The 27,729-nt window shown below is 41.8% G+C and overlaps 5 protein-coding genes across 5 annotated transcripts; 1 reads left to right on the forward strand and 4 right to left on the reverse strand.

Moving 5' to 3' along the window:
• Window positions 1-785: 785 nt before the first annotated feature.
• LOC100122959 (vacuolar protein sorting-associated protein 51 homolog) lies at window positions 786-4,615 on the reverse strand. The gene is made up of 10 exons (XM_001606519.6): window positions 4,432-4,615; window positions 4,210-4,344; window positions 3,911-4,132; window positions 3,239-3,834; window positions 2,952-3,165; window positions 2,655-2,879; window positions 2,248-2,582; window positions 2,004-2,175; window positions 1,540-1,652; window positions 786-1,473 (listed from the first exon to the last, which is right to left on the reverse strand). Exons 1-10 carry the CDS (start codon window positions 4,513-4,515, stop codon window positions 1,365-1,367), a joined length of 2,205 nt encoding a protein of 734 aa, XP_001606569.2. The 5' UTR covers window positions 4,516-4,615; the 3' UTR covers window positions 786-1,364.
• Window positions 4,616-4,865: 250 nt separating this feature from the next.
• On the forward strand, window positions 4,866-7,946 carry LOC100216473 (THAP domain containing protein). The gene is given in 3 exon segments (NM_001142496.1): window positions 4,866-5,003; window positions 5,082-5,302; window positions 5,512-7,946. A coding segment is annotated over 1 exon segment (1,818 nt). The 5' UTR covers window positions 4,866-5,003; window positions 5,082-5,302; window positions 5,512-5,584; the 3' UTR covers window positions 7,403-7,946.
• Window positions 7,566-9,826, reverse strand: LOC100114409 (charged multivesicular body protein 3). Its single transcript, XM_001607720.6, has 4 exons — window positions 9,662-9,826; window positions 9,530-9,590; window positions 8,928-9,322; window positions 7,566-8,847 (listed from the first exon to the last, which is right to left on the reverse strand). Exons 1-4 carry the CDS (start codon window positions 9,704-9,706, stop codon window positions 8,689-8,691), a joined length of 660 nt encoding a protein of 219 aa, XP_001607770.1. The 5' UTR covers window positions 9,707-9,826; the 3' UTR covers window positions 7,566-8,688.
• Window positions 9,827-10,440: 614 nt separating this feature from the next.
• On the reverse strand, window positions 10,441-16,769 carry LOC100678684. Its single transcript, XM_003426480.5, has 3 exons — window positions 16,377-16,769; window positions 11,119-15,995; window positions 10,441-11,042 (listed from the first exon to the last, which is right to left on the reverse strand). The coding sequence occupies exons 1-3, from the start codon at window positions 16,457-16,459 to the stop codon at window positions 10,441-10,443; spliced, it is 5,562 nt and encodes a 1,853-aa protein (XP_003426528.1). The 5' UTR covers window positions 16,460-16,769.
• Window positions 16,770-17,274: 505 nt separating this feature from the next.
• Window positions 17,275-27,002, reverse strand: LOC100678525. The gene is made up of 14 exons (XM_003426600.5): window positions 26,691-27,002; window positions 26,479-26,621; window positions 25,372-25,563; window positions 24,726-24,936; window positions 23,954-24,078; window positions 23,741-23,880; window positions 23,382-23,647; window positions 23,156-23,303; window positions 22,748-23,095; window positions 22,445-22,672; window positions 22,056-22,377; window positions 21,385-21,987; window positions 18,392-21,307; window positions 17,275-18,311 (listed from the first exon to the last, which is right to left on the reverse strand). The coding sequence occupies exons 1-14, from the start codon at window positions 26,858-26,860 to the stop codon at window positions 17,437-17,439; spliced, it is 6,687 nt and encodes a 2,228-aa protein (XP_003426648.1). The 5' UTR covers window positions 26,861-27,002; the 3' UTR covers window positions 17,275-17,436.
• Window positions 27,003-27,729: the final 727 nt, after the last annotated feature.

Genomic DNA, 27,729 nt, shown 5'->3' on the forward strand with positions numbered 1-27,729 from the left:
GACATTTCTTCGCCGTGACTGTCTTCCCCCTCTAATACATGCACTACGCACACGTACACTCGAGCTTTTATTAATTTGGGCGAGAGCCGCAGAGTAGGCGCGTAGGCCGGATACTCGAGCAATGAATCTCATCGCTACGTGCGCGCGCGAGCGCGGAGGAAGTTCGAATTAGCCCATTGCGTCGAGCTGCACTGCAGCAGCATGTGATGATGCTGAAGCCGCGGAAGTTGCTCGACGTGAAATCCCGACCTGGATGTAGCGGCTGCTGCTTTTTAAGAGATTTATTTATCGCCGGAGGAATTCTTTTCTCGGCATAATTGTGTAATTGCCGAGGCTCGTCGTCTCGGGGAGATTATTTTTTTCGCTTATCGCTCTTTCTTTCTTTTTTTAGGACGGATGTCGTTGAACCGGTACGGCTATACAGTGCGACTTTTACGAGAGATGAGATTTAGATGATAGTTTACGATTCCGAAAAAGAATAATATAGGTCGTCCCTAATTAACGATCGGCGCAGTAATAGCCAAGTGGATATCGATGACGGGCTCGAACTTGGCCGTTCGAAAAGTCTGGCGCGCGTCGAGTTAAGTCTCATTAGGATCGTTTGACCCCGGCTGGACTCCGCGTGTTTTACGCGCAAGCATTGGCTATGCTGAAAAGCAAGTATAACTCGCCGTGTGTGACATGGTAGACCCCTTATGATGTCTTGATCATACCAGCGGCGCTGTGTCTGAAGTTCAGCCTGTAATACGATTGTTGTGGTTTCAGCGATCGAAGGAGAACGAGAATTTTTTGTCAAAATAATACGGTTTAATTTCGTCGTGATAATGTATAGGAAAAAGTGCGCCGATAAAAGTAACGTGCTATAAAATAAAGTAACGGCTGCGCAGAATGATTTTCCTCTTTACGGTTGTAAAATTTATTTCAACGTATTCAAAAAATCAATCTTTACAATAAATACTTCTCAATGTTCAATAACAGTAGATCGCCGAGCAGTCTGTACAGTCTCGCGCTTTAAAAAAGACGGATATAATTGAATAATCAAATCTCTCTCTCGCTTCATCAATACATATTTACAATTACAATAACAATTATACATGCCAGCGTGTACCGTGCCGCTTTCACGCTCCCAATCCTCTCTAATTCAGCGCAACTCTCAATGAACTCCCATTCCAGCGCTATAAAACCCGAGCGCGTATAATACGTGTGAACTGAAATCGTGCGCGCTCGAGCTAATTTACGTCGCTGTGTACGTGTGTCAGAGCCAGCGCTCTGAATGGATATTATTATCCAATTTAAAATTCAAAGCAACGAAACTGCAGTGGCTATTAGCGGAGGCTGCCGGCCACTGGTGTCGGCCTCGTTAATTAATTTCTCTCGCAGATGATATCGACGACGCTCGGCTCCATCAGCACGGGCTCGAGGCATCTGTGCACCGCGCTGCCCAGAATTTCGTCGAGCAGGAAGTGCACCAAACTGAAACGAAACGAGAGAACCGAATTAATATTTTTCGTCGGCAAAGAAATATTTAATATGCCTTACTTTTCATCGCTGACGAATCGCCAGAGGTACAGCTGCAAGTAGTGCGTGTCCACCTGAATCTGCTGCAGTCCGTATTTGCTGAAAGTCCTCAGTCTCACGCACTCCAGGAAAGTCTGAAACATCGAAAATCATGAGTACATCTTCAGAGGAAAAAGAATGCATTCTGCAGCACGATACGCCTGTGCTCGAAGAAGATTCGAGAGCAGCGGCAGTTCGCCGATCGCCGAGGGAGCATCAGCTCGCAAAGTGGATAATGACCGAGCTCATTTTGTCATTGCGTATTTGTTCGCTCGGCTCTCAAAGCCGGCACCTGCATGCTATTCTCGCGCAAGCTCCGACGAGCTCTAGTTGCACGCTTCGCTTTATACATTTAATTGTTTGCTTTGTCGTTGATTTCAGTCGTTAAGCTTCTTTGGGCTTTAAAAATACTTTGATTATCGCTGAAGAGTATCGTAGAGAACTACCTTGAGACTTATTTTGATGATTCCTGTTAGAATCGACGCCTTGTTGAAATGCACGGAGGAGAAGATCTCGATTCTTTCTGAGAAAAGCTTGTGTATGTTTGACACGAAGGAAGAATCCAAGTGGCTCGGCGTGTAGGATGACCAGTTAGATCTATACTGGTGTCTTGAAACGCTGAAACGAATAGAAAAAACACTATGCACCATAGAACAAACAGAAAAATGTACAAAATTTTATTTAAAATACCTATGAGTTTTCCTACTGCTGTCGCTGCTTCTGTCGACTTGGCCATCGGTGTCGTCGTACAAAGCAGTGACTTGCGATTCGATCGCCGTGATGTCCTCGACGACGCGCTTCATCACGGCTCTGACGGTTCGCGGCTCGATGGTGTGCAGCCAGTCACGCGTTTCCACCGATTTCCTCAACATCTGCGACACCGTCAGACCTTGAAGACGTACAAAGTGATTCAACAACTCCTGAGCCGCTTTCTGAAAGTTCTCGCAAATCTCTGTTTCGGAAGTCACGTCGTTTTTGGACGCTGCGTATTCTTCGATGTTGAATAGGTCGTCCGTTGACGTGAGCTGAAATTCGTCGAGCTCATTAGAAAATACATGAAAAATGATTATCGATTGTCTTGAAAATCAAGAGCTTACGAGATAATGAACGTTGCTGTCTTTGAACTCAAGGCACATCTTGCTTAAAAGTAATAACAGCGTAGGCGGAAATTTCGGTGCATCTAGACCAGTACAGAATCCGTTCGCGGTAGCGGTGAGATGATGTAGGAAACCGATCACCAAACCTTCTCTAACTTCGTCGACGCAGAATCGCTGCAAGAACTGGGGCTTGAGTCCAAATGAAAGTTCTGGTTGTAAAAATACCTAGAAAAAAAATTTAACTCATTAATTACTCGTATTTATGGTTTGAAATTTGTTACAAAAGAAAATACGAACCAGTAAGTCTTGTAAAATTCCTTTGACTTTTTCAATGGTAGGCATAACAAGTAGCGCTTGGAGTTCTGGCAAGCCACCGTCACCATCGGAAGAGACTTTCGATGCCAGAGTCTGTCTGACTTTAGCAAGAGTTTCACTCAGATGTTGCTTCAAAGCAGACAAGTGATTCCTGCACTGCTTTCTGCCTGCTCCTATTACTATGTCAGTTCCAGTTCTGTAAAATAAAAGCACTCGTGCTAGAATAATGTGACATTAATACAAGCATCGATTAATAATAGTAGTGTTACCTGGCAAAATCTGTATCTTCACAAAGCGCATTCATAGCTTGAAGTCTTTTATAAAATCTGTCTAGGGCTCTAACTAAAACTACAGTATCAGCCACATTCTCAACTCTTTTGGAAACCAAGTCAAAATACTTTTTCATGTTGTTCATGATAAAGGTATTGAGGCGAGAAACAGCTTTTGTATCAAAATCATCACTGAATTCATTTTTGTCTACAGGTGGTCTATTAACAAACATATCCTTATAGGAGGCAACAATTAAACATAGATCACTGAGAAAACCAGAGCTTCCCATCTCTACGAATTCAATGATGTCATTTTCGCACATTTCCTTCAAGTTATCAAGCTGTTCTGACAGTCTTTTGTCAGCATGAGTTAGAAAATCGGCGCATAATACATCTGCTGGTTCCTTTAACTGAAGAAGCAAATCAACACTTTCAGCTAATGATTTAGTTGAGGCATCCGTTTTGTGGAATTGGGTCCTAAGCTTGTCCTTCATCTCTTCTACGATCTCTTCACAGTCTTTTTGAATTCCTTGGAAAGACGGCATATTACCATACTGGTTTAATACTCTTTGTGCATGAATATAATCTTGTACAGCCTAAAACATGGTTTTTATTTTGGGATAAGTGACAATTTTTAATGACATATAAGTTGAAACTAGGGAATAAGCATACTTGACTGTAATTTTCTTCATTGATTTTATCTTTAAGATTATTAGGCAGTTTGAATAAAAATTGCAACTTTTTTAAAAGGCTATGAACTGAAGATAATCTCATGATCTGTCCGCGAGTGCCTTGTAAGGTTGTAGATATCTGTTCAGAAAAAGAGGTAATACTGTCCATGTTTTTTGCAAGCAGATCCATTGATTCTTCCATTTGATTGAAGTCATATTTCATCTGCAATCGTTAGGAGAAATACAGATGAATATTCTTAACATACAAATTTTTTAATTAGAAACAAGAGTTACTATTACCTTTCGAACAGTATCTGTTGCTGATATAAATTTGTTGTAATTTTCGTACACCAAAGTTTGCATATCCGAATGCAGAGTTTGAGTTTCATGAACAACCTCCGCTTCATGATCCATAATCTGCTTGAGATTATAATCCTGTAAAATAAAAATGTAAAAATAACGATTGAGACATATAAACAATCTGTCAAGAAAATCAGAACTTAAAAAATATCATTCACGTACCTTCAATAACTTCTGTAAGTACAGATCGGAATTAAAATTCGGTCCATTAATATCGTATGGATTACCAGAGCTTTCCGAAGTCATTTTTAAATTTATTTCATATATAAAATTCACTAATAATCACTAATAATATTGCACTAACACTCTTCGTGTCAACTCGATTAGCACAGCTGATTATACATATTGTTCGGAAAGGTTAGGTTTCTCTATTGATCGTTTACAAGATTGGCACCAATGACTAATGCAAGAAATAAAGAAATTTTTTTGAATATTTTTATTCATCGATTCTTGTAATACAGACGAAGTAATCAGGTAAAAATTACGTAATTTTCAATTAGATTACCAGCCAATTTATCAATACAAAAAAAAATCATCGATTTGAAAAAAATGTACAAAGTTGCGATTTAAATATCAGTACTGGCAACTCTCGCGAAATTGTTTTTGCGGGAATATATATATGACGCTTTGCCAGTTAAAACATTAACCGTTTATCATTTCAAAGAATATTTTTGCTAAAGTGTTGTACTTATATACAAGAAGTCACAGTAGGACACATAAGTAATTGGATAAAGGTACAGTAATTCGTAGTTTTTGCCGTCGTTGACTAGTGGTACTTCTAGAAACATTTTCCAATATTGGGCTATTTTTAGGTCGTTTCCATCCTCGAAATAAAATAACGGTCTTCAGTAAAGAATATAACTTTGTAATGTATCAAAACAAATGGGAAGCTGGTTTGTTTAACGAAATGGAATAGTTATTATTACTGAACAACCGAATGTCGAGCGATTATCATTCAGAACAAACTATACTATTGTGAACATGAAGTTTTGAAGGTTATACACTGCACTACAGTTCTACATCCATATAACAGGTATTTATATTTATTTATTCGTTTTTTTTATTTATAATAATTTTAGGAGAATTTTTAAATAATGCATTAAATTCTCTTCATTTATTTCTACACTTAAACGTAAATTGGATCGCTGTGTTTATTTATGCTTTGTGATGATTCATTGCATCGAATGTAAAAGTACACGCCTTACTGTGTTGATTAAAAATGGAATTATTAATATTTTTCAGAATAATGAGTCTTTTTTGATAACGCAAAGCTCGATATTTTATTAACTAAACTGTGTAAAATATCAATGGAAAGATGCCGCATCCTTGTGTTGTTTGTGGTCGTTCACGTATGAATCCAAATAATAGAGTGGAGGAGTACATATTTTTTGGATTTCCTGTTAACGATGAGCCTCGATGCAAAAAGTGGTTGGAATTTTGCTGTAGAGAGGAACTTTATAAGCTGTCCAAAAAACAATTACTTCAAAGAATGGTTTGCTCTAAACATTTTCTTTTCTCTGATTTTGTAAATGATTTTTACGATAGACTGAATAGCACTGCTGTTCCTAAACTGTACGACCCTAAGCAAAGCTTGTATAATATTAGTTGTGTACTGTGTGGTCGTTTTCGAAAGGACCCACCTGATGCTGATGATGATGGAGCAACTTTCCATCACTTTCCAGGAGAAGAATTTCGATGTTTAAAGTGGTTAGACTTTGTTGGGGTTGATTCTTATTATAGGCTCACGAGAAAAGAAATCATGTTTTGTTATATTTGCTCTAAGCATTTTAAAAAAAATCAATTTGTGCCTGGATTTAATAATAGATTGATTGATGATGCTGTACCAAGCATCAAGAATCCTGATGAGAATGAAGATAATGAAAATTCAAGTCTAGTCTCAGAGCCTACAGATGATGTAGAATTATTCAACTATTGCCCAAAAGAAGTAAGTCCAATAAATCCTCTACCAATAGCTGTTTTAGAAAGTCGAGCATGCGCAGCTTGTGGACGTTTAAGATCGGATCCAAAGAATAAAATACAGAAGTTTAAGTTTCATCCTTTTCCTGCATATGAGATTGGAAGATGCTTGAAGTGGTGTAAATTTTTAGGCAGAGAAGACATCTTGAAAATGTCTCCTAATCAGATTCGTAGACTGGTTTTATGCTCAGGGCATTTTCAAATTGGTCAAAATTTTAATGGTAATGGCCCATGTGATGCTGTTCCTACTATTCATGAGGACAATAATGGCTTTGAAGTTGTTATAGTTTCTGAAGACACTCACTTGGCAGATGGAGAAGAGAACAAGGTAGTGAGAGCTTCTGTATCAAGTAAAAAACCAAAGCAAGATCCATTAAATAAGCCAGCACCACTAGCAAAGAAAAGAGGCAAATCGAAAAGACCAACTTGTATCAACATCCCTAAAGCAGATCCAAAAGTAGAAGGCTTTACTGTGAAGAAACTACCTATTCCTACAACCAGCAATTGGAAATTGATTGCCAATCAATTTCAACCAATCACTGTATCCAACAACTTAGTTACTACACCGGAAATAAAGAAAGTCATTTTACCATTCACTGGAGATATTTCAAAATTGGGAGCTCCTATTCCAGTTAACAGTTTGGCTAGTATACCTCCAGGATTGCTTATAAAAATTAATCTGCCAGATCAGGACAAAACTTCTGTAAAACCCGTTAAGAAAACAAAAAGAAAGGGCATGCAACAAGATCAAACTGAATTTATTAAATATAATTTTGTAAAAAGTAACATAAAAACTGGACTTGTACAAAATGGCTTTGTTGAAAGTGTACCTACAAACGATCCCTCTGAGGAAATAGAAGAAGTAGAAGGTATGGAGACATTCAAAGAGAAAATGTATGTGGATAACTTTGAAGAAAAAGAATCAGACTTGGTGGATGAGCAGTCATTTTACAAAGAACAAGAGGAAGATATGATTGTGGAAGAAACACAGCCAAAACTAAAAATGTCAGCAAGATGTAGAAGGACACTAATACCAATACAGTGCGAATTAAGGCGTTTTTTAAACAAACTTAAACCTCATGTTAAAAGACTACCTAAAAAATCTAAAGCACAGGTCAAACTTGCCATTGTTAACATGGTTATTGATAGGTTGTGAAAAATACTCTTGACTATAGTGACATAGAAAAAGAAAACTATAAATTATTAAATTTTAGAAAATGCATAAAAAAAATATTTCAGAACAAAAAATAATTTATAAATTTTTGATAAAGATTTTGTAGACATAAGTATGTAGATATTTATGTTACATGATTGTTTATGATTAGTAAAGCTTTTAATTACTTTATTATGATACTGTAAATACATAAAAGTCTGACTACAAGTCAAGCACTAATGTTAATAGGCTGTACATAACTTGATATTATTTAAAAAAAAGTAAATGAAATGAGGTTATTAACTATTTAAGGAGTTGATTCATTTTATAATTTTGTAAAATCATATAAAATTTCCAACTACAATTGTATTATTACAATTAAGAAACAAAGTCCTTTATAATAAAGTGAATAAGTTAAATTTTTCAAATTTTCAACATGATTATACTTTATAAGTTAATATATTACCTCCAAAACTTTGTTATTAAATTGTATTTCACATCCTGATGTGAAATACTCAAAGAATGTTGTTCGAATAAAAGAAATAAATTTTTGGAAAAATCTTAGAATTTTATTTATCCATCTACTTTGATAAGGCAATAGTTTTTTTAAAAATATCAACCCTCTTAATACTTCTAAATTACCAAGTTGAGTGAATACTATTAAGTCACTAGATCAAGTAATATTTAATATGAATTTCAATGCTATTTTATTCATTTGTTAATATATAAACTCATTGAAAATTTAAATAAATCTTTGAGATAATTATTATATATTATTCTTATTTGCTACAAGAAGCCAGTTTACATACAATATTTACATTTTTGAGTTTAACTCAACAAGTTGCTGCAGAGCAATATTACTGTAATGTACAAAATACATACATACAAAAGCTATGTCATTGACTTAGTGGTCGATTCATAATTCAATGTTCAAATAAAGAGTATAAAATATAAAAAATTTTTTTTTCACAAATATAAGATTTCTACTCATGTATGTAAAAGTACTGTAAATAAGGTTTACATGCAAGATTTTTGTATATGGGAAATCTTTTAAAATTATCATTCAAAACGACCAAAAAGCACAATACATTTGTTAATTTTTGTTGAAGAAAATTTAAATGGCATTGCCAACTATATTTGTATTATTTTATGCATTTAATACTTAAGTGTAAATATTTGCAAATTCTAACTGCACAGTTTGAACGGTTTAATGCTTAAATAATAGTGAAGATGCGCTTTGTGATGAAATTAATTAGAACGGAAATCACAAATTCTTTACAATTTATGACCTAACTACGAAGGCTTTGTAACCTATTTTTCATTTCTTCTAACTCCTTGTCGTCGTTCACTTCCTCCACCTCTTCATCTTTAGAAGTAGATGCTCCTGGAGTATCAGTTACAACATCAGGAGCACTTCCCATCTGTCCTGCAGTTACCTCCCATAGAATCTAAAATTTTATTCGAATTAGGATACGACACAGTAGCAGGATTACTCTTGAAATTGTCAACTCATATTTTGCATAGATACCTTGTCAACCTCTGCGTCAGCTGCCTCTTCCATTTCTTCCGAATCCTCCATTGAATCCAGGGTTTCATCCATCATTTCCTCGATAATTCCTGCTTTCATCATCTCTTTGGACAGTTCTCTCATGGTTGCAGCAACTTCTGGCACTTTGACGAGTGCCTGCATCGCCTGCATGACTTCTGTTGATTTTGATAGAGATCCAGCAACTCTTATCGTTGCCAGCTGGTTCTTCATTTGCAAGGTAACGGAGTTTAGATGTGCTTTGGAAGTGTGCAGTTTATTGCAAGCATTCCTGGCCCGGATAACCTCCTTTGCCAAGATTTTGCAGACATCCTTGTCGCCCTTTTTGGCTGCATCTTTCAATGACTTTTTCACTTTGTCCTCTTCTCTTTGAATCGCTAAGGGATTTCAAAACAATCGATACTTTAACAATTGCAGAATGTCATACGGTGTAAACAAAACTCGAAAAAAGAATCACATCGCATCTAATAAGTGAGTGATCAGAACAATGAATGTTTAAAAAATCAAGAGAAGGGTAAATAATGCCAATGTTTGGACTTGTATCGTCAAGGGATATTATCTTCTAAATCGGAGATATGACTCACCTCTAACCTGTCTGTCTATCTGATAACCTTCTTTCTTGAGCTTGTGCGCCCATTCGTTAACCTAAAATTTCAACGATACGTGTTAGGATATGGCAGGCAAGATGAGTTTTCGATTTTGCTAGTTGAAAATACCATTTCTTTGGGATTTTTCTCTTGCGACCGCCCGAAAAGACCCATTTTTAGGCTGTGTTGTGAAAGGTTTTCGTTTTGACAAGGTAAACTTCGCCGTCGGCAGATCGATGACTTTGAGACACGAGATATCTCGATGTATAATGACAATGGATTAGTATCGAAGTCGAAAAAATGCCGCGTGAGAATACAAATACCGCTTTATCGCGTCTCTTCCGACCTCTGTACGAGATTACCTTGCGGAAGTGAATCATTTTGCTATTTGTTGAAGAGACACGTTTAAGAAAGTTATGGTACTTCAAATTTCGAAGATATATGTTCAATTTATCTATTTTTTTAAATGAAATGCACAACAAATATTGAATCATTTTGAACAATATAATTTATTAAGTATAATACTTTATTTTTACAACAATTTCTTATAAATTGTCTTATATAGTTCTTATGTATCAATCTTAAATCTATAATTATAATAATCTATAAAACTAATTTAACCGCATCTAATTTTCATTACAATTAAAAATGAACTAGCTCGAATCGCGTGACGAATGAAATTTGTACCAGTGCATTATTGAATTCATGAATATGGTAATAACGTCGACCTGAATGAAATGCCTTGTATATATGCCAGACTGACAATGAAATCGTATAACAAGTGTATAAAAAACACCAAAATAAAAAAGTGGGGTTCACGGCCAATATACTCGGAACTGAAGCTCTCGCACACACAATCAACAACGCGTACAATTTGGTAACATCAATAACTCGAAGAAGGAAGTCGGTCAACTTTTGTTCTGCTGCAAGTTCACCGCAAGGCTATGCAGCAAGTGAAGAACTCTCTTGATCGCGTTGGTCTTGAAGTTATCTTCGGCGTATCTCTGGTACCTATATGGTGGGCCAGTTCTGTACTTGGCGGTTGCTCGTTTCAGACCGTCGATGAGCGAACCGAAAACTCCGGGATTGGGTTCGGTAGTTGGGCTTTGGTACTCGTCGTAGTAGTAGGTGTCCCAGAGCGTCGTTGCTCTGGTCGTGTCCTTCTTGCTTCTGTCGTTCATCTCGTACTGGTTTCTTGTAGTCTCCGGGGGATACGTCTGGTGGGTATTCGTCGACTGGGTCACGAAATCGATTGTGCTCGGTTGGGGGCTTACAAGCTCATCCAGTGCACCTAAGAGAGCAGTTGGCCTACTTTCCTCGGGTACTTGGTGCATATTGGCCATCGCAGTGACGAACTGGTTCACCTTAGCTTCTTTTTCTTCTTCTCTGGTGATGTATTCTGGCGATTCTTCGGGATACATGGGTGCTTGTGTTCTGAATTCCTCTGACCCTCTTCGAACTCGGCTGAGATTCGAACTGGACTCCTCACTCGTCGCTGACGTCTCTTCACCTGGGAATTAAACATCCAGCCGTATATAATCGAAGAAGTTTTTTAAAGAAAAATGTAGAATTTTTTGAAACCTCACCAGTCAAGTCCATCTCGGATGTTTCTTCTCTGCTCCGTCTCTCCCTAACGATGACTCCATTGTTGCCACTTGGCAGACAGCAGGGACACTGCTTGTGCTCGAACCTCTTGCACACCTCGTCCGACAAGGTGAGTACGAAGCTGCCGTCTGGAGATTTTCTGATTGTCAGAGGTAGTCGAACTCCATCACCTACGTACATGAGGTTCGAGTCCTGTAGTTGGGCCAGGTCTCCAGTTTGCGATGTTTTACTGTAGGGCAGAGGCACGAGTTTGCCCATGTAGTTGGAATCTCTTGAATCGAGATGTGTTTGTCTGGTTGCTTCAGTTCCTTGCTTAGATCGAACAGGCGCATCTGTGGGTTCGACCAGTAGCTTCACCTGGTCGTCGTTGATTTGCTGGTTAAGTGGATTTCCGAGCGAAGGTTGCTGATGATCTTCAACATTTGATACGCCTGATTGCTGCTTGGGCGGAGCGAGAGAAGGTTCGACGTAGAGCGTATTTCCCGAATTTTCGTACAGGTCTGGTGTGTAAGGACTCGTGACGATATCTGGACTCCTGAAGTTCATCTGACGGGTAGTCGTTTCGATGTTATCTTCGTTCGTGTATCCGATTATCTCGGCTGTGGTAGTCAAGTATGGATTGTCGGTACTTGGATGATTTTTTATGTACTCCAAAATTCTGTCGTTGGGCGAGTAGTACTTTATGGGTTTCCTCTCTATGGACTGGTCTTCGTTATCAGCCGGAAGTTCCATATTTTCGCTTGTTTCATTGTCTAACTCTTCGGTGGTGATCGAAGACTTGGCTCCTAAAATTTTTGATCTATCAGACTTTTCCTTGACGTTGGCGGCATCAAATTTTTGCAGCTGCTCAGTTTCGTAAGCAACGGACTCATTCTTTGAATGTGTTTTGCTTACTTGTTGTTTATCCAGCTTTTCTTGCAGAAGTCTCCTTTTTTCTTCGTTGAAACCGGACGAACTTCTTTCTTCACTGCTGTAACTCACGGATTCACTCTTCGATTTTGACACATTTACGCTCTTTTGCTGCTGATCGAGCTTTTCCTGCAAAAGTTTTCTCTTTTCTTCGCTGAAAACGTCGCTATCCTTTTGCTGTTTCCCCGTTAGAGTCTTCTGAGATTCTGACCATGAACCACCTCGAAATACGTGTTCCGTCACCGGAACGATCGGAGCTAACTTGTAGTCATCGTCATCCATAGGCGTCGTAGCCGTTGGTTGTACGACCAAAGGTTTTCGCTCTGTAGGGATTCTTATCGTTACTGGTATAAGCTTTGCCTGATTCTGAGCTTTGGCTTTGATTAGACTATCGAAAGCACGTCGAATGGTAGACTCATGAACGATCCCTCGTTCTTTGTCTAAAGCGTGTTTCACAGCCTTAACGATCAGATTCTGGACGATCGGGTGTGTGGCGACCTTGTCTTCGAGCTGCGACCTACTTAGGATGCTCTCGATTTTCTCGAAAATTTCTTTAGAAGCCCCTACGTTCGGATCAGTTTCGTAGAGTGGAACTCTTTCAGTGACCCACTGTCCGTTTTCAAACTTGTGCTCTTCGATCGTCGGATTTTCGTATATCGTATCTGGAGCAACCGTCGGATGAGGTCGTGGAATCTGACCGATTACGCTGTGGAGTGTATTCCTGATTAGATGTGGTATGTTGCCAATAATCGGTAAACCTGTCACTCGAGTAAGAAGGTTGCCAGTCGTGTCGGTGATCATGTTCTCGATTTCCGGGAGAGAGAAAAGATTTTTCAAGATCGGTACTTCCAGAATCTCGGGAAGCAATTCTTGTGCGTTTGCTCCGACGAGATTGGACGAACTTCCCTCTTCATAATTCGCGAGTAGATCCTGAGCTTTTCCAGGTACTAAATTATTTATTACTTTCTTAACAGCGCTTTGCACAAGTTCGACATTTCTGGCGGTTACTGCCGGATAACTTCCTTCTGAAGAATTTTCGTAAGTCACCACTGGCCTATCATCCACCGATTGAATCGAACTCTGCGTACTTTCCGGTTTTGTCGGCTGCGAGGTCGCATAATTTTTCGATTGTTTACCTTTTTCAGTTGCTGAGCCTCCCGCTTGACCATAGATCGGTTTCTGTGAGTCACTCTCCTGTGATAATAGATCCGCGTAATTGTTTTCTAAAATGATTTTTTCGAGTCCTCTAAACAGTTCTTCCGTGTTATCCTCACCCGGCTTCACAAAACTTTCTTTGTTAGTTGGCAGAGTTTTGATAGTAATGGGTTTACCTATATTTTTTCTAAATCCACTATGTTTCGCAGCTACATTTTCACGATTTAATTTTGTTGCTTCAGTTTGGCTTTGAATCAAGTCGTTGGCTTCTCTGAGAGTTGCCGTCTTTTCCTCTTTGAAGTGACTCTTATACTCGTCGGTTTCAACGTCTTCCAATGTGGTAACGGGTTGCTGAATGTCCTCTGGATGATTTCCATCTTTTACTGGTACGACAACGTTAGTTGCTGAAATTGGGTTTCCTAAAATGTCTGTCGTGCTGCTCAAATTTTCTATTTTGTAGAGTTCTGGTGGTTGGATAACTATACTTTGATCTGCATTTCGGATCAGCGATGGCGCTTGAGTAATTACCGTTTGTGAAGAAACTACTGGTTCATAGTTGTGGTTGCTTTGTGGTGAGCTATTTTGTTGAAGATTGTATGCTGATTTATCTACTAGAAATTTTAGATGTTTGTTTTGACTATTTGGCAAATTAGGCAATTTTCTTTGAGGAGTTTCGTTGTACGTCGATTTATCGATGTTGAATGTCATATGATTATTTTCATCAGCATTAGATGGATGATTTGAAAGTACTGCTTCATATTGATTATTATTGTTTACATTCGGATTACCTGTATTATATTGTTGACTTGCACCAGTGAGTGAACCTTGATAATTGTTGTTATATTTCTTGTGTTCTTGGCTCACAGCAGTTGGCGAAGCAGCGTTTGCAGGTGCGTTTTCGTAACCCGATGAATATGTATAAGTTGGTTTCTGATCAGCAACAGTTTTTGCATAATAATTTTGAACCGGCGGTTCGCTAGTCACTGGCTTGAGACTATCCAGACTAGGATCAGTATTTATCTTCGTATGCATATCTGTTGTATAAAGATTGTGCGGATATTGACCTCCAGCGTTATTGCCAGTCGTAGGCTGCGGTGCAGCAGCTGCTGAGTTTGCAGTTTCGTAATATTTTGGTTGTTGGACGTTACTATAAACAGGGGTTGTGACTTCTGGCGGTGGAGTATTTTGTGGTACACCGTTAAAGCTATTCGGATAGTTGTAAATCGTATTGGAATTTCCTAGAGACTCTTTTGACGAATATTTGGGTACGTACTCATTTGGATTAGTTTCGATTTCTTTCGAAGAATACTTCGGTACATAATCGCTGCTTGGTGCGGTATGAGGAATGTTTCCTTTTTTTATGATAAGTTTCGGAGTAGTTGTTCTGCGAGTTTGTACGGAATATTTCGTTACATCTTGACCATTACCTTGCGATTGCTGAATTGGTTGCTGATTATGCAAATCTGAATCGTAATTTGCATTTGCTGCAGTTTTCACGACAGGATAGCTTGGCAGATAAGCAGCGCCACCTTGGTTTGACTTAGCCACTTGAATATTTGCAGATTGAGCGTTTTCATAATTGTATTGATTATTTGGATATGGTAACTTGGGGCCAGAACCATCAAAGTAGTTTTTATCAATGTAATATCTATGTCCTGCTGGAGGCTCGTTGACCATCACTTTCGGAGTCGTTTCCTGGCTGGTCTGATAAACATACTGCGTTGGATAAACAGGCGGTTTTTGTGTTGGCTCTTCCTCATCCGTATAAGTCTTATCGTCAGACAGATCAATAGTCTCGACTTTGGTAATAGGTGGCTTCGACGACGAAGAAATAACGCAAACAGTGCGACCATACAGCTTGATGCATTCGTTTATATTTGGAAAGTTACTTCCGAAGGGGCTTGGAATATCAATTTTGGATGATGCGACTTTTGGCCTATTTGGAGGTGGATAATTCGGCTGAATCGGCGGTCCATGGAAGATTATTCCCGGAGGCGGCATCAAGAAAGTGTTGTACGGGTACACGAGATGTGGTTGACTAGGTGGCATTCTCACATGAGGATTTTGGTAAAATGGCGCGATTTTCTGAGGCTTCTTCGCCAGAGGATCCTTGCCGCCAACTATCACTCTTTGATCGAAGTTCACGTTATTAGCGAACGGAATAGTGAACTTCGTAGGTTCGGTCGTTGTGCTCGGAGCTGATACAATTTTGTTCGTGTATCCATTGCTGTAAGCTCCAACCGTTTCTTCGGCAGAATTTTCGTACTCGTCGTCGACGTACTCCTTTACGTTCGGATACATCTTGTCCTTCCAAGGACAGTTGACTTTGTGGCCTTGGTTTCGACACTGCCTCCCTTGGCACTGCTCTTGGCAGTAGCACATGTACTTTTTCTGTCTCGCTTTTCGCGGTTTGATGAACTTACGATCGACTACCATAGCAATCGGATCATCGGAGTCGGTGTTTCTCTTTTCCTTTCGAGCTTTCCGAGCTTCGGTCAGCTGCTTTATGAATTCTTTCGGATCGGTGACAGCTTTCATGCGGATGTAGGATTCTGCGTCATCTTGGTTGGAAGCTTCTGGAGTCTGAGTGACGTTTCTAGGATCGATTATGTCTTTAGCTTTTTGAAGATTTCGCTTAGTTTTCACCAGCATATTCTGGATGAAGTCTTCGACTTCTGCGGAAGTCCTTTCTCGAGCTTCGTCACTGGAATCATTGTCTTGGTAAGCTGGAATCAGTATCGATCCTCGCTTAGCCCTGTCGTTTACGTCATCGCGCTTCGAATGCAAATGCTGCCTGTAAAAGCAATATTCAATTTTGTAAAAATGTGTAGTGTCATGAAGGAAGTGAATACGAATGATTATAAATGTTTTTCTCAAAATTAAGAAGATAAACACGTAAACAGCAATGCGGATGTGCGAGCGGAGTCTTTTCTGAGAAATCGGATCGGAAATTTGTTTTGGGAAGTTATCCGTACGCTGTCGTCGTTGAGACCTCTGCTAAGTTCCGCTGACACTGTTTGTTGCATCATTACTTATGTACGGCCGAATAACTAACACACATTTTTGTTTAGCGTGCATACGGCTTGACCCGTATTTCAGAGAGTAATTTATTCCAAATTCTACAGTTTATATTTGAATAATTATTAACCAACCTTTATTAATTTAATCTACTCACCCAGCGTGAATACAGCCAGTAGCACCGGAAATACTGTGAACTATTAAGCCTATAACTACAAGCTTGATAAAAACTTTTTTCATCTTCTTAGCGAATGAGTTTTTTCATAGTTTATGCGTATTAAAATGAAGAAACCCTACAATTCCAACAATTTACAATGAAACTTCTACTTTGTAAACCGACTTCACCATCGACAAAACTTTTTAAAAAATCGATCGCGTACTAACGATTCGAGAGCACACGATCAACTGAACTCCTGCGAGAAGGTTCACCGCTACTCGATGCACCGAGTAATGCCGTCGTTGCGACACATGACTGGCGGTTTATGAAACGTTGTATGCAGAAACGATGCGACGCCGGTATAACGCGGACAATAGATGGATGTTAAATACGGAAACTGATCGTCCTGGATTGTGTACATGCGCGAAATGAAGACTCGGGGAAACGAGAAGAGGTCGTCTATAATCGTAGATGGATTAGCTTGTTATTGATTTGACGACTACTTCTGGATTGCTTTATTCGCGATACTTTGTTTTCATTTACTTCAAACGTGCGCGCAGTGACAGAGTCTGACGATGCATAATTATATTCTTAGAAATGGAGACAAGGCTGATTGTATGATAAACATTATTTTTCTAGTGTCGCGTTATGGTGTTTCGTAATGAGCTGATTTCGCTTGGCTTAGTGTTATTGAATTTACTACTGTATTTTTTAAATAGATGTTCGGTATTAACGTAAAGACAGGAAGTAGTCAATATAAATAATTTCTTTTTGGAATGATAGATGAATATTCAGTAAAATTCAAATGGAAAGGTGATTTTCGTTTCTAAAATTATATCAAGTATATTTTTTAAGTGAATAGTACATAGGTAAAATAAAAGTTCCAACAGGAAAATGGTCTTCATTCATAAAAATCATTTATTATAAAATTCATTCGTACAAAATATTTTTTTGTAAATTTATCATTATTTTTATAAAATCCCTTTCAGCGTCGTGCAAGATTAACATTTCTAAAACCGTATAAAACACGTAACAACAAAATCGTTCGCGTGACAGCGTATCAATGCCTATGGAAAATGTTGGCTAAATTAGAAATCAGGCCGAAGAACTTTTTCACGCCTCCAACCATGTGCTGAAAAATATTGTGGCTCAACCTGCCATCGCCCTCGTCAACAGATTCCACGTTTTCCGAGCTCGAAGTGTCCGTCGTGTTGCCGCTAAACTCGTCGTCGAAGTTTTCGATAAAATCTTCCAGTGAACCCGTGAGATTCTGCGCCTTCTTTAAGCCCCCGGTTATCACGTTCTGAAGCTTGGGAATCGCGTCTACGAGCATCGATTCTATGTTCGCCTGTGTTGTCGATTCCACGGGTTTTGCAGTCGTGGATTTTTCGTCAACGTTTGAGGACTGTGTTGTAGCTAGGATGTCGTTGAAGTTGTGCATCATCCATCCCTTTTTGCGGTCGAATTCTTTGAGCAGCTGCTCGTCTTGCTTCATCTCGATGATATTGCTCCAGATCTCGTCCATTTCTGGATCTTCCAGACGATTGATGCCGTTGTCTTCGATGATTTTGTACGCTCGATTGTACATCTCGTCGGATGATCGCTTCTGTCGTTTGGATCTAGATCCTGTGATCTGATCGTCGTGGAGATGGTTGTCGACATCTAGATTGTGGATTCTCGTGGGGATAGCACTTTGGAAATGCCGATAGTACTGAATAGGTTCTTCGTATTCTAAGATTGTAGGTCTTTGTGGGTGCTGTACAACTAGTCTCGCGTATCTTGGAGATTTGGCTGACTTTCTATACTTGTTATCGTAATCTGCTCGGTATGCTTTTTTTACATTTTTATTGATAGGCGACCTAGCTTGAAACGCTTCTACTTTTGTTTGCGTAGCGTCGTCAGCCAATCGCTTTCTTCTAATCAAACCATCAGACACTGAAATCATAGATGTTAGTTAAATAATTTTAAAAGTGAAAGACCGAAGTCTTTTAATTTAATGAAATCGGATTCCTTACTCGCATCATTGTCCTGCTTCTTGTGCATTTTAGATTCTTCTAATCCTAGAGAGAAGAACAATGGCCCATTGTCCTCTGTTTTAACATCAGCTTCTCTTCTGTATCTTCTCAAGTGTCGAGCCGATGGATTTGCGATAAGTTCTTCTACGTTATAGTCCTGATCGTCGTTCTCGTAAATCGATGGATCGATCTCCAAAACTTTCAGACTGGATCTCTTCGATTTTCGGTAATTTTGATCCACAGGCTTCTGCTCAGCTTCATCGTTCTGTGGTGGATTGAGCTCGTAATTTTGCTCGTTTTGCTGCAGTTGTACAGCTTCTTCGTCGTTGTTGTGATAATACTCTTCAGGCTGTTCCTGATGCGTCGCCTTTTGAGCTTCCTTATGACACTCTTCCGCAGGTTGTGGTTGTGGAACCTCGTGATTAGCGGAATAGTAACTTGCTACCGGTCGTTCTTGCTGTACGCGTTGTTCTGTTGGATGATTGGCGTCGTAATGATAGTTTCGATCGACCGACTGTTGCTCTAGATTGACTCCATAATAGTGATCGGCTAAATGCTCGTAAGCTGGATTCACGTGATACATATCTGTATCACTTTGTTGATAAGGATCGTAGTTGATGTGCAAAGGTATGAGGTCATCTCCTGGATACACAAGGCCCGGATAGTACGATGGGAGTTGACGTGGATCTGGTAGTTGACGCATGAAGCTCTCGCGTGCTTGCATTTCGGCGTAATATTCGCCACTGTCTCCATCCATGGGCGGCGGTCTCTTGGGAGGTGGTCGATTGATGGTCGTTTGCCTGTGAATCAAACTGTAAGGTGACCTCTTCACGTTAGTCGACTGGGATTCTTGTTCGTTGCTGGTGTTAAAGATATCGTCTTCTCTGGTCTGTTTGTCCAGTGGAATGCTGCGTTTTCTACCTTTGCTCGGGTCGTACTCTCCGCTCTCGTTCTCTCTGTAGATTTTTGATTGGCTAGCCTTTCGACTGGCTTTCAGACGTCTTCTAGGCTCGTAGGCTCTCAATACTTCAACGACGGGTACGTAGCTGTCTTCTTCTTCTGACTTTGAAGAATCTTCCCGCGGAGTGTACTTGATCGGTCTGTACCTCATGATGTAGGCTAGTTTTTCCGGATCAGTGATCATGGTGTTTTTTCTGGACTCATCCTCCGCTTCCTCGTAATTGTCCAGCAGGTCACGTCTGTGCAAATTACGTTCCGTTGGATCAGCGCTTTCGTTTATAGCTTGTAGAAGCTCCTCCCTGTACTGCTGGAGCATCTTCTCGCGTTTGGCTCGTAGCTTCATCTTCAGTCTTTCCAACTGCTCGTGTCGCCTCTTCTGGTACTCCGCGAACCTGGCGTTCTCGCTTTCGATGATCTTCATAGACGCTTCGATCATCTTCTTCGCTCGTCTGCTCTCGTTTTCTTTCCTCAAGGCTGCCAAGGCCTCAGCTCTGGTCGTCAGTCTCGCCTGTCTGGTCTTCATCATGTCCAGCCTTGACGGATTGGGCTTTGCTTTGTTTTTCGGATCAACCACCGCGATGTCCACCTTCTGGATATTCTTAGACTTAGCATCGCTGCCGCTCAGAATCGGAGCGACGGTAGTTGGATCGACGGCCTTCTCTCCGCTACCTCCGCTTTCGACGACACCTCCTTCAGGATCGTTGTCCTTTGCGACGTCAACAATCTCTCCTTCAGCGTCTGCATCGACTGTCGAACTCGTCTCAACAATGACTTCAGTGGCGGGGCTGCTGGTGGTCGCAATTTTAACGGTGGTACTTTCGGCCCGAAACGTCTGGGTTTCGGCAACGAGAGCTTTGGGTAACTCGGCAGCAGTCTTATCCGTTGCTGTGCTTGGAGCTTGAGCAACTGTGACGTCAGCTGACCGTATACCCGTAACGTGTTCGCCAACAATTTGGCGTTCGTCTCCAGCAAACGAAGCAGTAGTTGTGGTGGAAGCGCTGGTGGTGGCGGGAGCGTTGGAAGTGGTGGCCGCGGTAGAAGCGATGGAAGCGCTTGGGGCCTCGGCAACAATGGTATTACCCTGCTTCCTAATGGCTTTAAGGTTCTCTTTGATCGACTTTTTACTGGCGGCCTGTCTAAGAAAAAACTTGCTCGTGGACTCGATTTTTCTAGGCAGACGGTTGGCAGCCAGTTTCTCGCTGTCGTCCTCCAACTTCAGCTGAGTTTCCACAGCCTCTGTTACGGCTTCTTCAGGCTCTTCAGTCGATTCGTTGGAATCTTGTGCGCTAACTGTTATTTCGTCCACCTCTTCGCTCTGTACACTAGACTCCTCTGCCGCTTCACCTTCCTCTACTTGTTCAGAATCTTTATCTTCATCCACATCGACACCCGTCTCATCGTTGTTCTTAACCTCACTGCCAACGTCTCTTCGATACCTGAATCCTCTGGCGTAGTTACTGGTCAACGGATTAGGTGCCTCGTGACCTGGTGGCACCAGTGGAGCTCGATATCTCTTCTCCCCTCGCATGATGCAGTCCTTGCATTCCTCGACACCTCGGATCACGCGACACTGACAGTCCCTCAGATTGTTGTCGTCCTGAGTCACCATCTCTCGGTGCAGCACAGCCTCTATGTCGTTAGCGTTCCTCTTGACTCTGTGGTACTGAGCGGTCTGTTGCAGGTAAGCGGTTGGATCGTAATACGTACGTGGGTCTACGTAATGTGGATCTTGCTGATAGACTGGAGGCACTTGCTGCTGATAAGCCATTTGTTGCTGCATCTGCTGTTGAACATCTTCATGGTTCTGTCTCAGATCGGCGAAGTCGTAGTTCTGCTCGTGAGGGACGGCCGTTTCGTAGTAGTTCATCAGCTGTTGCACGGCTTTCTCCTTGGCTATACGGTCTTCAGATTCCAGCATTGGTTTCTCGGTCACCACTTGGTAGTTTGCGTGCTCAGCTGTGGAATAAAGACGTGTCAGTAATACATACTTTTATTCAATTGATTCAGGTAAAAGTTTTCAAAAAATCACTCACTAGACTGATCAGGGCGTTTATCGGTCTCTTCGTTCTTATGCACGGACTCGGCTTCTCCCAGTTCTCCGTATTCCTTCAAGCTTCCTCTCGGTTGACTAAACCCTTGCAAGTTCACGTTCTCGTAAAACTCGTTGGGCATCTGATGTCCCTCGCCCTCCTCGACCCATACATCTTCATGCTCATCCTTGATCGGCTGTACCTTCTTCGCAGCCTTCTTCTTTTCCAGTGGACGCTTCTTTTTCTCACCTTTCTTCGCAGCTGCCTCCTGGGCAACAACCTCTTCACCAGCCTTTTCAGCAGATTCTCCTTCAGTTTCGAAGTACATATCGCCTTCAGGGAAGTTCTGCAACGGCTCGCGTTCTTGGAAACCGTAGAAGTTGTTCTCGTTACTCTGGTTAGTCTCACGACGTTCTTCCTTGTCGCGACGTATCTGCTCTTGCTTCTCGCGCAATCGCTGCTTGCGTTCGTTCATACGTTCTACCAGTCGTTCCCTCAACTCGTCCTTGTTCCTTTTGCGCAGGAAGATGCTGTCGCGACGAAGACCCAGTGGGTCGTCGCCTAGACGTTTGTCTAGGTCACGCCTGTGACGCTGTGGCGATTGACCTACGATTCGAAAATATTTAAATATGCTGATTTCGATTTTTCGCTGGTATCAACATAACTCTACACACCTTCTCTCTTCTCTTTCTCATCGGACAGCAGGCGATACAGCGCCCTCAGCTGGTCTTCTATCTTGGCAGGTATGCTGGTCCTCTTGGACTTTTCAGTGTTGAGAACCTCGTCGAGCAAACCGTCGTTGCCTGTGTCTGGAGCACCGGAGCTTCGTTTCAGACCGGCGGTGACGTCGTTGAAGTTGCCAGCCCCGAGTGTCGCTGGATTCTTGGAACGTATCCTGTTCTCGGGCTCGGTAGCTTTCTCCAGACCCTTCACGGCACCCTCGACTTTGGTGATCAGAGTCAGAGCTTCGATCACCTTTTCCGTCTCCATACCCTTCTGTGAGTTCGAACAAATTTTTATGGTACCGATCGCATTGTTGGTTAGTGCTACGATTATGGTATACCTTTTTCGATGAAGGATCCTCGGCTTTGGTTTTGGAGTGATTCTTGAGTTCGCGGTGCTTCTTTCTGTTCTCGTAGTCAGCTAAGCGTTTCTTGTACTCCTGGAGTTTGGCGCGTATCACCTCGCCGGAGTCCATTCTACGACCCCTTGGTTTTTTGATGACGGTTTCTTCGGAACTGGCGTCGTCATCCTCGTCGCTGTTTTCGAAGACGCCACGGGTACCTCCACTCTGAAAGATTAAACCAGAATTCAAATTTCGTATTACGAACTATCGCTTTGAATTGAGTTACGTTTCTTCGCATACTTTGAGATTCACAGTCTGATGGTTCTTCTTCATGATCTTCTCGATTTTCTCGTAGTTGTGCTTGGCGCTGTCGACTCTGTGAACTTTCTTGTCATCAAACTCATCCTTCTCGTGACGTACGTTGCGGCGAACTGGAGGCCGTTTCAAGTTCGAATGCTGAACATGTTGCGATCTGAGCGACGTGGGCCTCTTTTCCTCGACGGAATCCGTGGAATCCACTGTTTCAGGTTCATCGCTGTCCTCTTCTGGCTCAAGTTCTTCGATTTCGGGCTCCTCCACGCGCTTGCTGAGTTTCTTCAGAATGGCTTTGTCCACAATTTCGTCCTCGTGTCCCATACACGATTTTATCTGTTGAAATAAACAGGTCGAGCTATTACTCGAGCATTAATCGATCGGAGCAGAACTTACCTTGAGACCAGGTAGAACCCAAAAGCCAATGCCGCCGGATGGAAGCTTCAACCTAACTCCTTTCTCCGCACTGTAAACCGCAGGCTGTATGTCTGGCACTTGTTTACCATCCACGAGCTCCAGGATGTCATTGTTTAGCAGCACGGACCTAAGCGCCCAGAAAAAAGCTCGTCAATCCTCAATAAAAATAATACATAAAAATAAGAGTTAAATTTTGAAAACTCACTCGGAAAACATGCGGTTCGGCGCGTCGTATCCCGGCAGGAGCACGTACTTGTGCACCACCTTGGGCTTGAGGCCCTTGAGACTGGCGATGACTTTAGACGGAGTGAGATTGATGCCGAAAACGGTGAGCGAGCCGCGCTCGTATCTGGACGAGGCTTTGGTGCAGTGGCTGTAGAAGTGCACGTGGGTGCGATTGCCCGCGGCGATCCTCGTGTCGAGGACCTCCCGACCGACCAGCATCTTGTGCAGTACCGACACCCAGTAGTCCTGCAATTTTTCGGAAAGAGGAGAAAGAGAGCTTTAGTTTGAAAAATGAGCGGGACGGTCGCTTTTTGGAAAGCTCGCTTCTGAGTATGTTACCGGAGTCGCTTTGAAGAGGTTCGAACCCTCGGGCTGTCTCATCAGCACCTGGACGCCGAGTTTCGCCGAATTTCCGAGACGCCTCGCCCACACGAGCGCACCCAGAAACTGGCGCTTACACTCTTCCGGCCTCGATTCCGCTATAGCAACAAGACATCGTTGTAACTACTGCACTCGCGTTTAATTAGATTACCATAATTCTGCAGTCATTACCGATCCACAACGGCTTCTTCAAAATGTGCCGTCCGGCCACTCTGTAAAGGCTGTCCTTCTCGAGCGCGAGATCGTCGTGGTGCATCGAGACGCCGTCCACCTCCAGTGTGATCCCCGTAAAGTCCCTGGAAAATCCATTAAAATTAGACGAGCCGAGTTTTACAAAAATGGAATTTTCGCACATAATCCCCTCGTTATATGTCTGGCTCGTAATGGAGGTAAAAAATTTCCACCCGTAAATCCCCTTATTCATTTTCGAATTGCACTCGCGTAAGCCAAATCCGATAATTCATATATATATATCCGCGAGCGCGCAATTTGAAATAAAAGCTTTTAAAATGCTCGATATTTACGGGGGACGTATATCGATTACGGCGAGATCACTCGCGGAGAATTTTTCATTTACCGATCCTAATCCTCGTGGATAAGAGGAATTGATTAAAAAATCGCGCATCGAAAGTATATCTCGCATGCAAAGTGCTGCTGGATGTATTCCTTAATTTTTAACCATCACTCTTGAACTCCTGAAACTAAAGCTTGAAAAATAAAAGAATTTTAAAATGCCAGTACGCACTCATTCTTTCGAAAGTTTTTAAACGTTCGATCCTTAGTCTAAGTGTAAACTCGAGAGCTTGCAAGTTCGATACTCCAACAAGGGAACTTTCGAGAAACTTCCCGATATCGTTAACTTTTTTCGTCTCTCCATTTTTCAGCGGCAAACAGAAAGCCTCGTATACACGTTAAAATTTACGTAAATCATAATCAAACTCACGGATGCCAGGTGACAGCGCTGAGCGACGAACTGGCCACAGCGAAGTAGTCCTGAAGGTACTGCTGCTGCTGACGAGTCTTGTAGGTGACGACATCTGGTCCAGCGACGAGTCCTCTTTCAGCGAATCTCGGAAACGCGTCCAACATGCTTCTGAGACGTTGCACGTCGCGTCCCAGTTCCGTCCCGCTGATGTCGCAGCGCGTCTGACATTCTGCCCAAATTTCATCGTCATTATATTTATCATTAAAGCTTATATCCTGTACAAAAATCAAAAAAATATCCCAGCACCAGTTATCGCGCGCGAAGCTCACAGGGCCATTAATCCACACCCCCGACGATATCTAATCTCTCTCGCGGCTGCAACTCAGCTGCCGGCGGGCGCTTATCTCTTCGCGCGATTTATAACCGCGCGCGAGCGCATATGCATATCACGCTCGCACCTTTACTGCCGTCGCAGCCCATCAAATCTATGCGGGTCTTGATTTTTGGGTCGAAAGGCTCATGCGCGCGTGGTGCGATTTTACGACGCGCTGTTTCATTTTGAAGTTTTCACTATATATGCGCGGCAGAGAGCTTGCGGGGATTCGATTCGAGCTTTCGTGATATTTTCAGGCGAAAGTATAGAGGGACAAAAAATTACACTCACCGTATCCGAGCTGCCAGCTCGTGTTGTATCCCAGATGGTCGCTGAAAGAAATGAGGTCGAGGGCGTTCCTCGGATCCCAAGCGGCGGCTTTCGAGCTTGCGGTCACGCTGTCCCATTGTTGGGGTGCTATGCTGGCGATCACATCCAGGCCCGATCTCTCGGCCCACTGGTGCACGTTGATCCAGTGCGTCTCTGCGATAATTACGATAGGGATTTTATATGACTCTGACCATCGCCTCCTGCTGCGCCGACGAGCTATACAGCGCAGAGGAGAATAAAACTCGGAGCTCGTAAATCTGATCGGGCATCGAGATTGCCGATCAATTTTCGACAATACCCCATAAAACTCCCCAGTGCGACGGAGTTCACTGGATCGTCCTCCCTTGTTGTATATACCTGTATATAAATCCTCGGCGAGATCAAAGCCCGAGAGGTGGAGACTCTCTTTGGGTCGTATATATATATATATCGGTATAATACGACGCGTCGCTGCAGATTTAACGGCGGCTCGTAAACGCCGCGTCGAGCTTTTCTACGCCGGACGGACATTATGGCTTTTTACGCGCCGGGATAGATATAGATACACGAGAGCTTATTCCATCCTTGCATTTTGTTTCTGTTATCGCGACGATCAGTTTGGTTTCTCTTATATTCCTGGCGATTTTCCAAATATATATATATATATATATATATATATATATATATATATATATATATATATATATATATATATATATATATATATACTGTTGCATTTTACTGTATAGGATAAAGGCGCGTCATTAGGAGCCGACATTTATTGCCGAGACAGCGGCTCTGGCGCGGCGTGTGTTTCACGATCGCACGTATCCGTAGCTATACACACGCGACGACCCCTTCGAGTATCATATCGAATATACGTTGTTTACGGGCCGTCCGTGACTATCTCGCGCGGTTGGCTAAGCGATACGTGCCAGAAATCGAATAATGCGACTCCGTGCTTCGGATGATTTTACTCGCAAAAAGCTCGGAATTACTGAAAGTCGAATTTCTGCATATTTTCGCTTAAATAGAGCCATCAGATAAAAGGTGTTCCCGAGAGGAAACTGGAAACGACGAAGTATTTACCTGAGAACGTGTAACCGGGATCCGGGTGTGCCTCCTGTGGATACAGCCCGCGCTCGAAGACGTACGAGTTGCTCCGTGGACCGGCTATGCGCACGTACGCCGGGGCCAGAGCTTTCGCCATGCTCGTGCTTTTCTCCGTGTCGCTGTCGATCGATAATTTGTTTTACGACGAATTTTCTCGATCGTAAGCCGCTAGTGGGATGTATACTCACCTCAACATTTCGCTGTTGAACAAAACGACGGGGTCCAGAGTGACGCTCAAGAATTTATCGCTCACGACGACCAGCGGTTTCTTCACGTTTACGTTCAGCGTCATCTCCTCCGCGACTGTCAGTCCCAGGAAGCAGCAGAGCGCCAATAGCATCTCCGCGTTTCGCGCCATATCGACTTTTTTTAAAAAAAGCTCTACTCTAATAACTTAAAAAAGTAAAAAAATCTTTTACGAATAAAAACGTATAAAAAAAAAACGAAAATTAAAGAATACTAAGTCACATAGTATAAAAAGTAAGGGTTCGAGCAGCTGGTATAACTGCTCCTCGCGAGGTCCGCTCGATAACTGGATGTGCCGCTGCGGACAAAGGCGGCGTCAGTTTGCCGAAATACCGATTTGGAAATTGGTATTCTGCTTAATTGCATAAGCGGCCAATGGAATCTGGGTCGAGTCGGCGTTTTGCTGGCGTTGCGGAAAAATCGGGACTGTGTGTGTTTAATACGGGAGTTTGCAGGTGTGGGCGCACACAGTTCGAGAGGTGAATATTGTAATTCAAAGACGGTCGAATAATATAAGGATGAAAAAATGATAAACACGTACACAATTGAGTATTTTTTTTTTTTTGGTAACATTTTCATCATTCATTTATTCAGTATGGTTAGAACTAAATAACACGAACGCATTTTTTGTCTGTTAATTCACTTCTGTTTATTATTAGTATAATAATATTATTATTTTTGCATTATTATTCATTAGTAATAATGTGTATTACTATGTAGGTATAGTAATGAGAGCTATAACGGTGAGGCGCGCCCCCGAATCGAGATTTTTCAATATATAATTGTGTCTTATACATTATATATATTTATAATCCGTTCACCGCCCATGACAATAATAATCTTCGCATCTACATCGTATCCTCGTGTCTCTTTTCGGTGTATGTGTACATCTTGCGTCGGACATTCGCTCTTCGCCTTGGCTTCGTCGTATTTGTGTATCATATACACGAGCATGTGTATATGTATATATATAGCTCGAAA

The sequence above is a fragment of the Nasonia vitripennis genome, chromosome 5, assembly GCF_009193385.2.
Source record: "Nasonia vitripennis strain AsymCx chromosome 5, Nvit_psr_1.1, whole genome shotgun sequence".
Classification (NCBI taxonomy): Eukaryota; Metazoa; Arthropoda; class Insecta; order Hymenoptera; family Pteromalidae; genus Nasonia; species Nasonia vitripennis.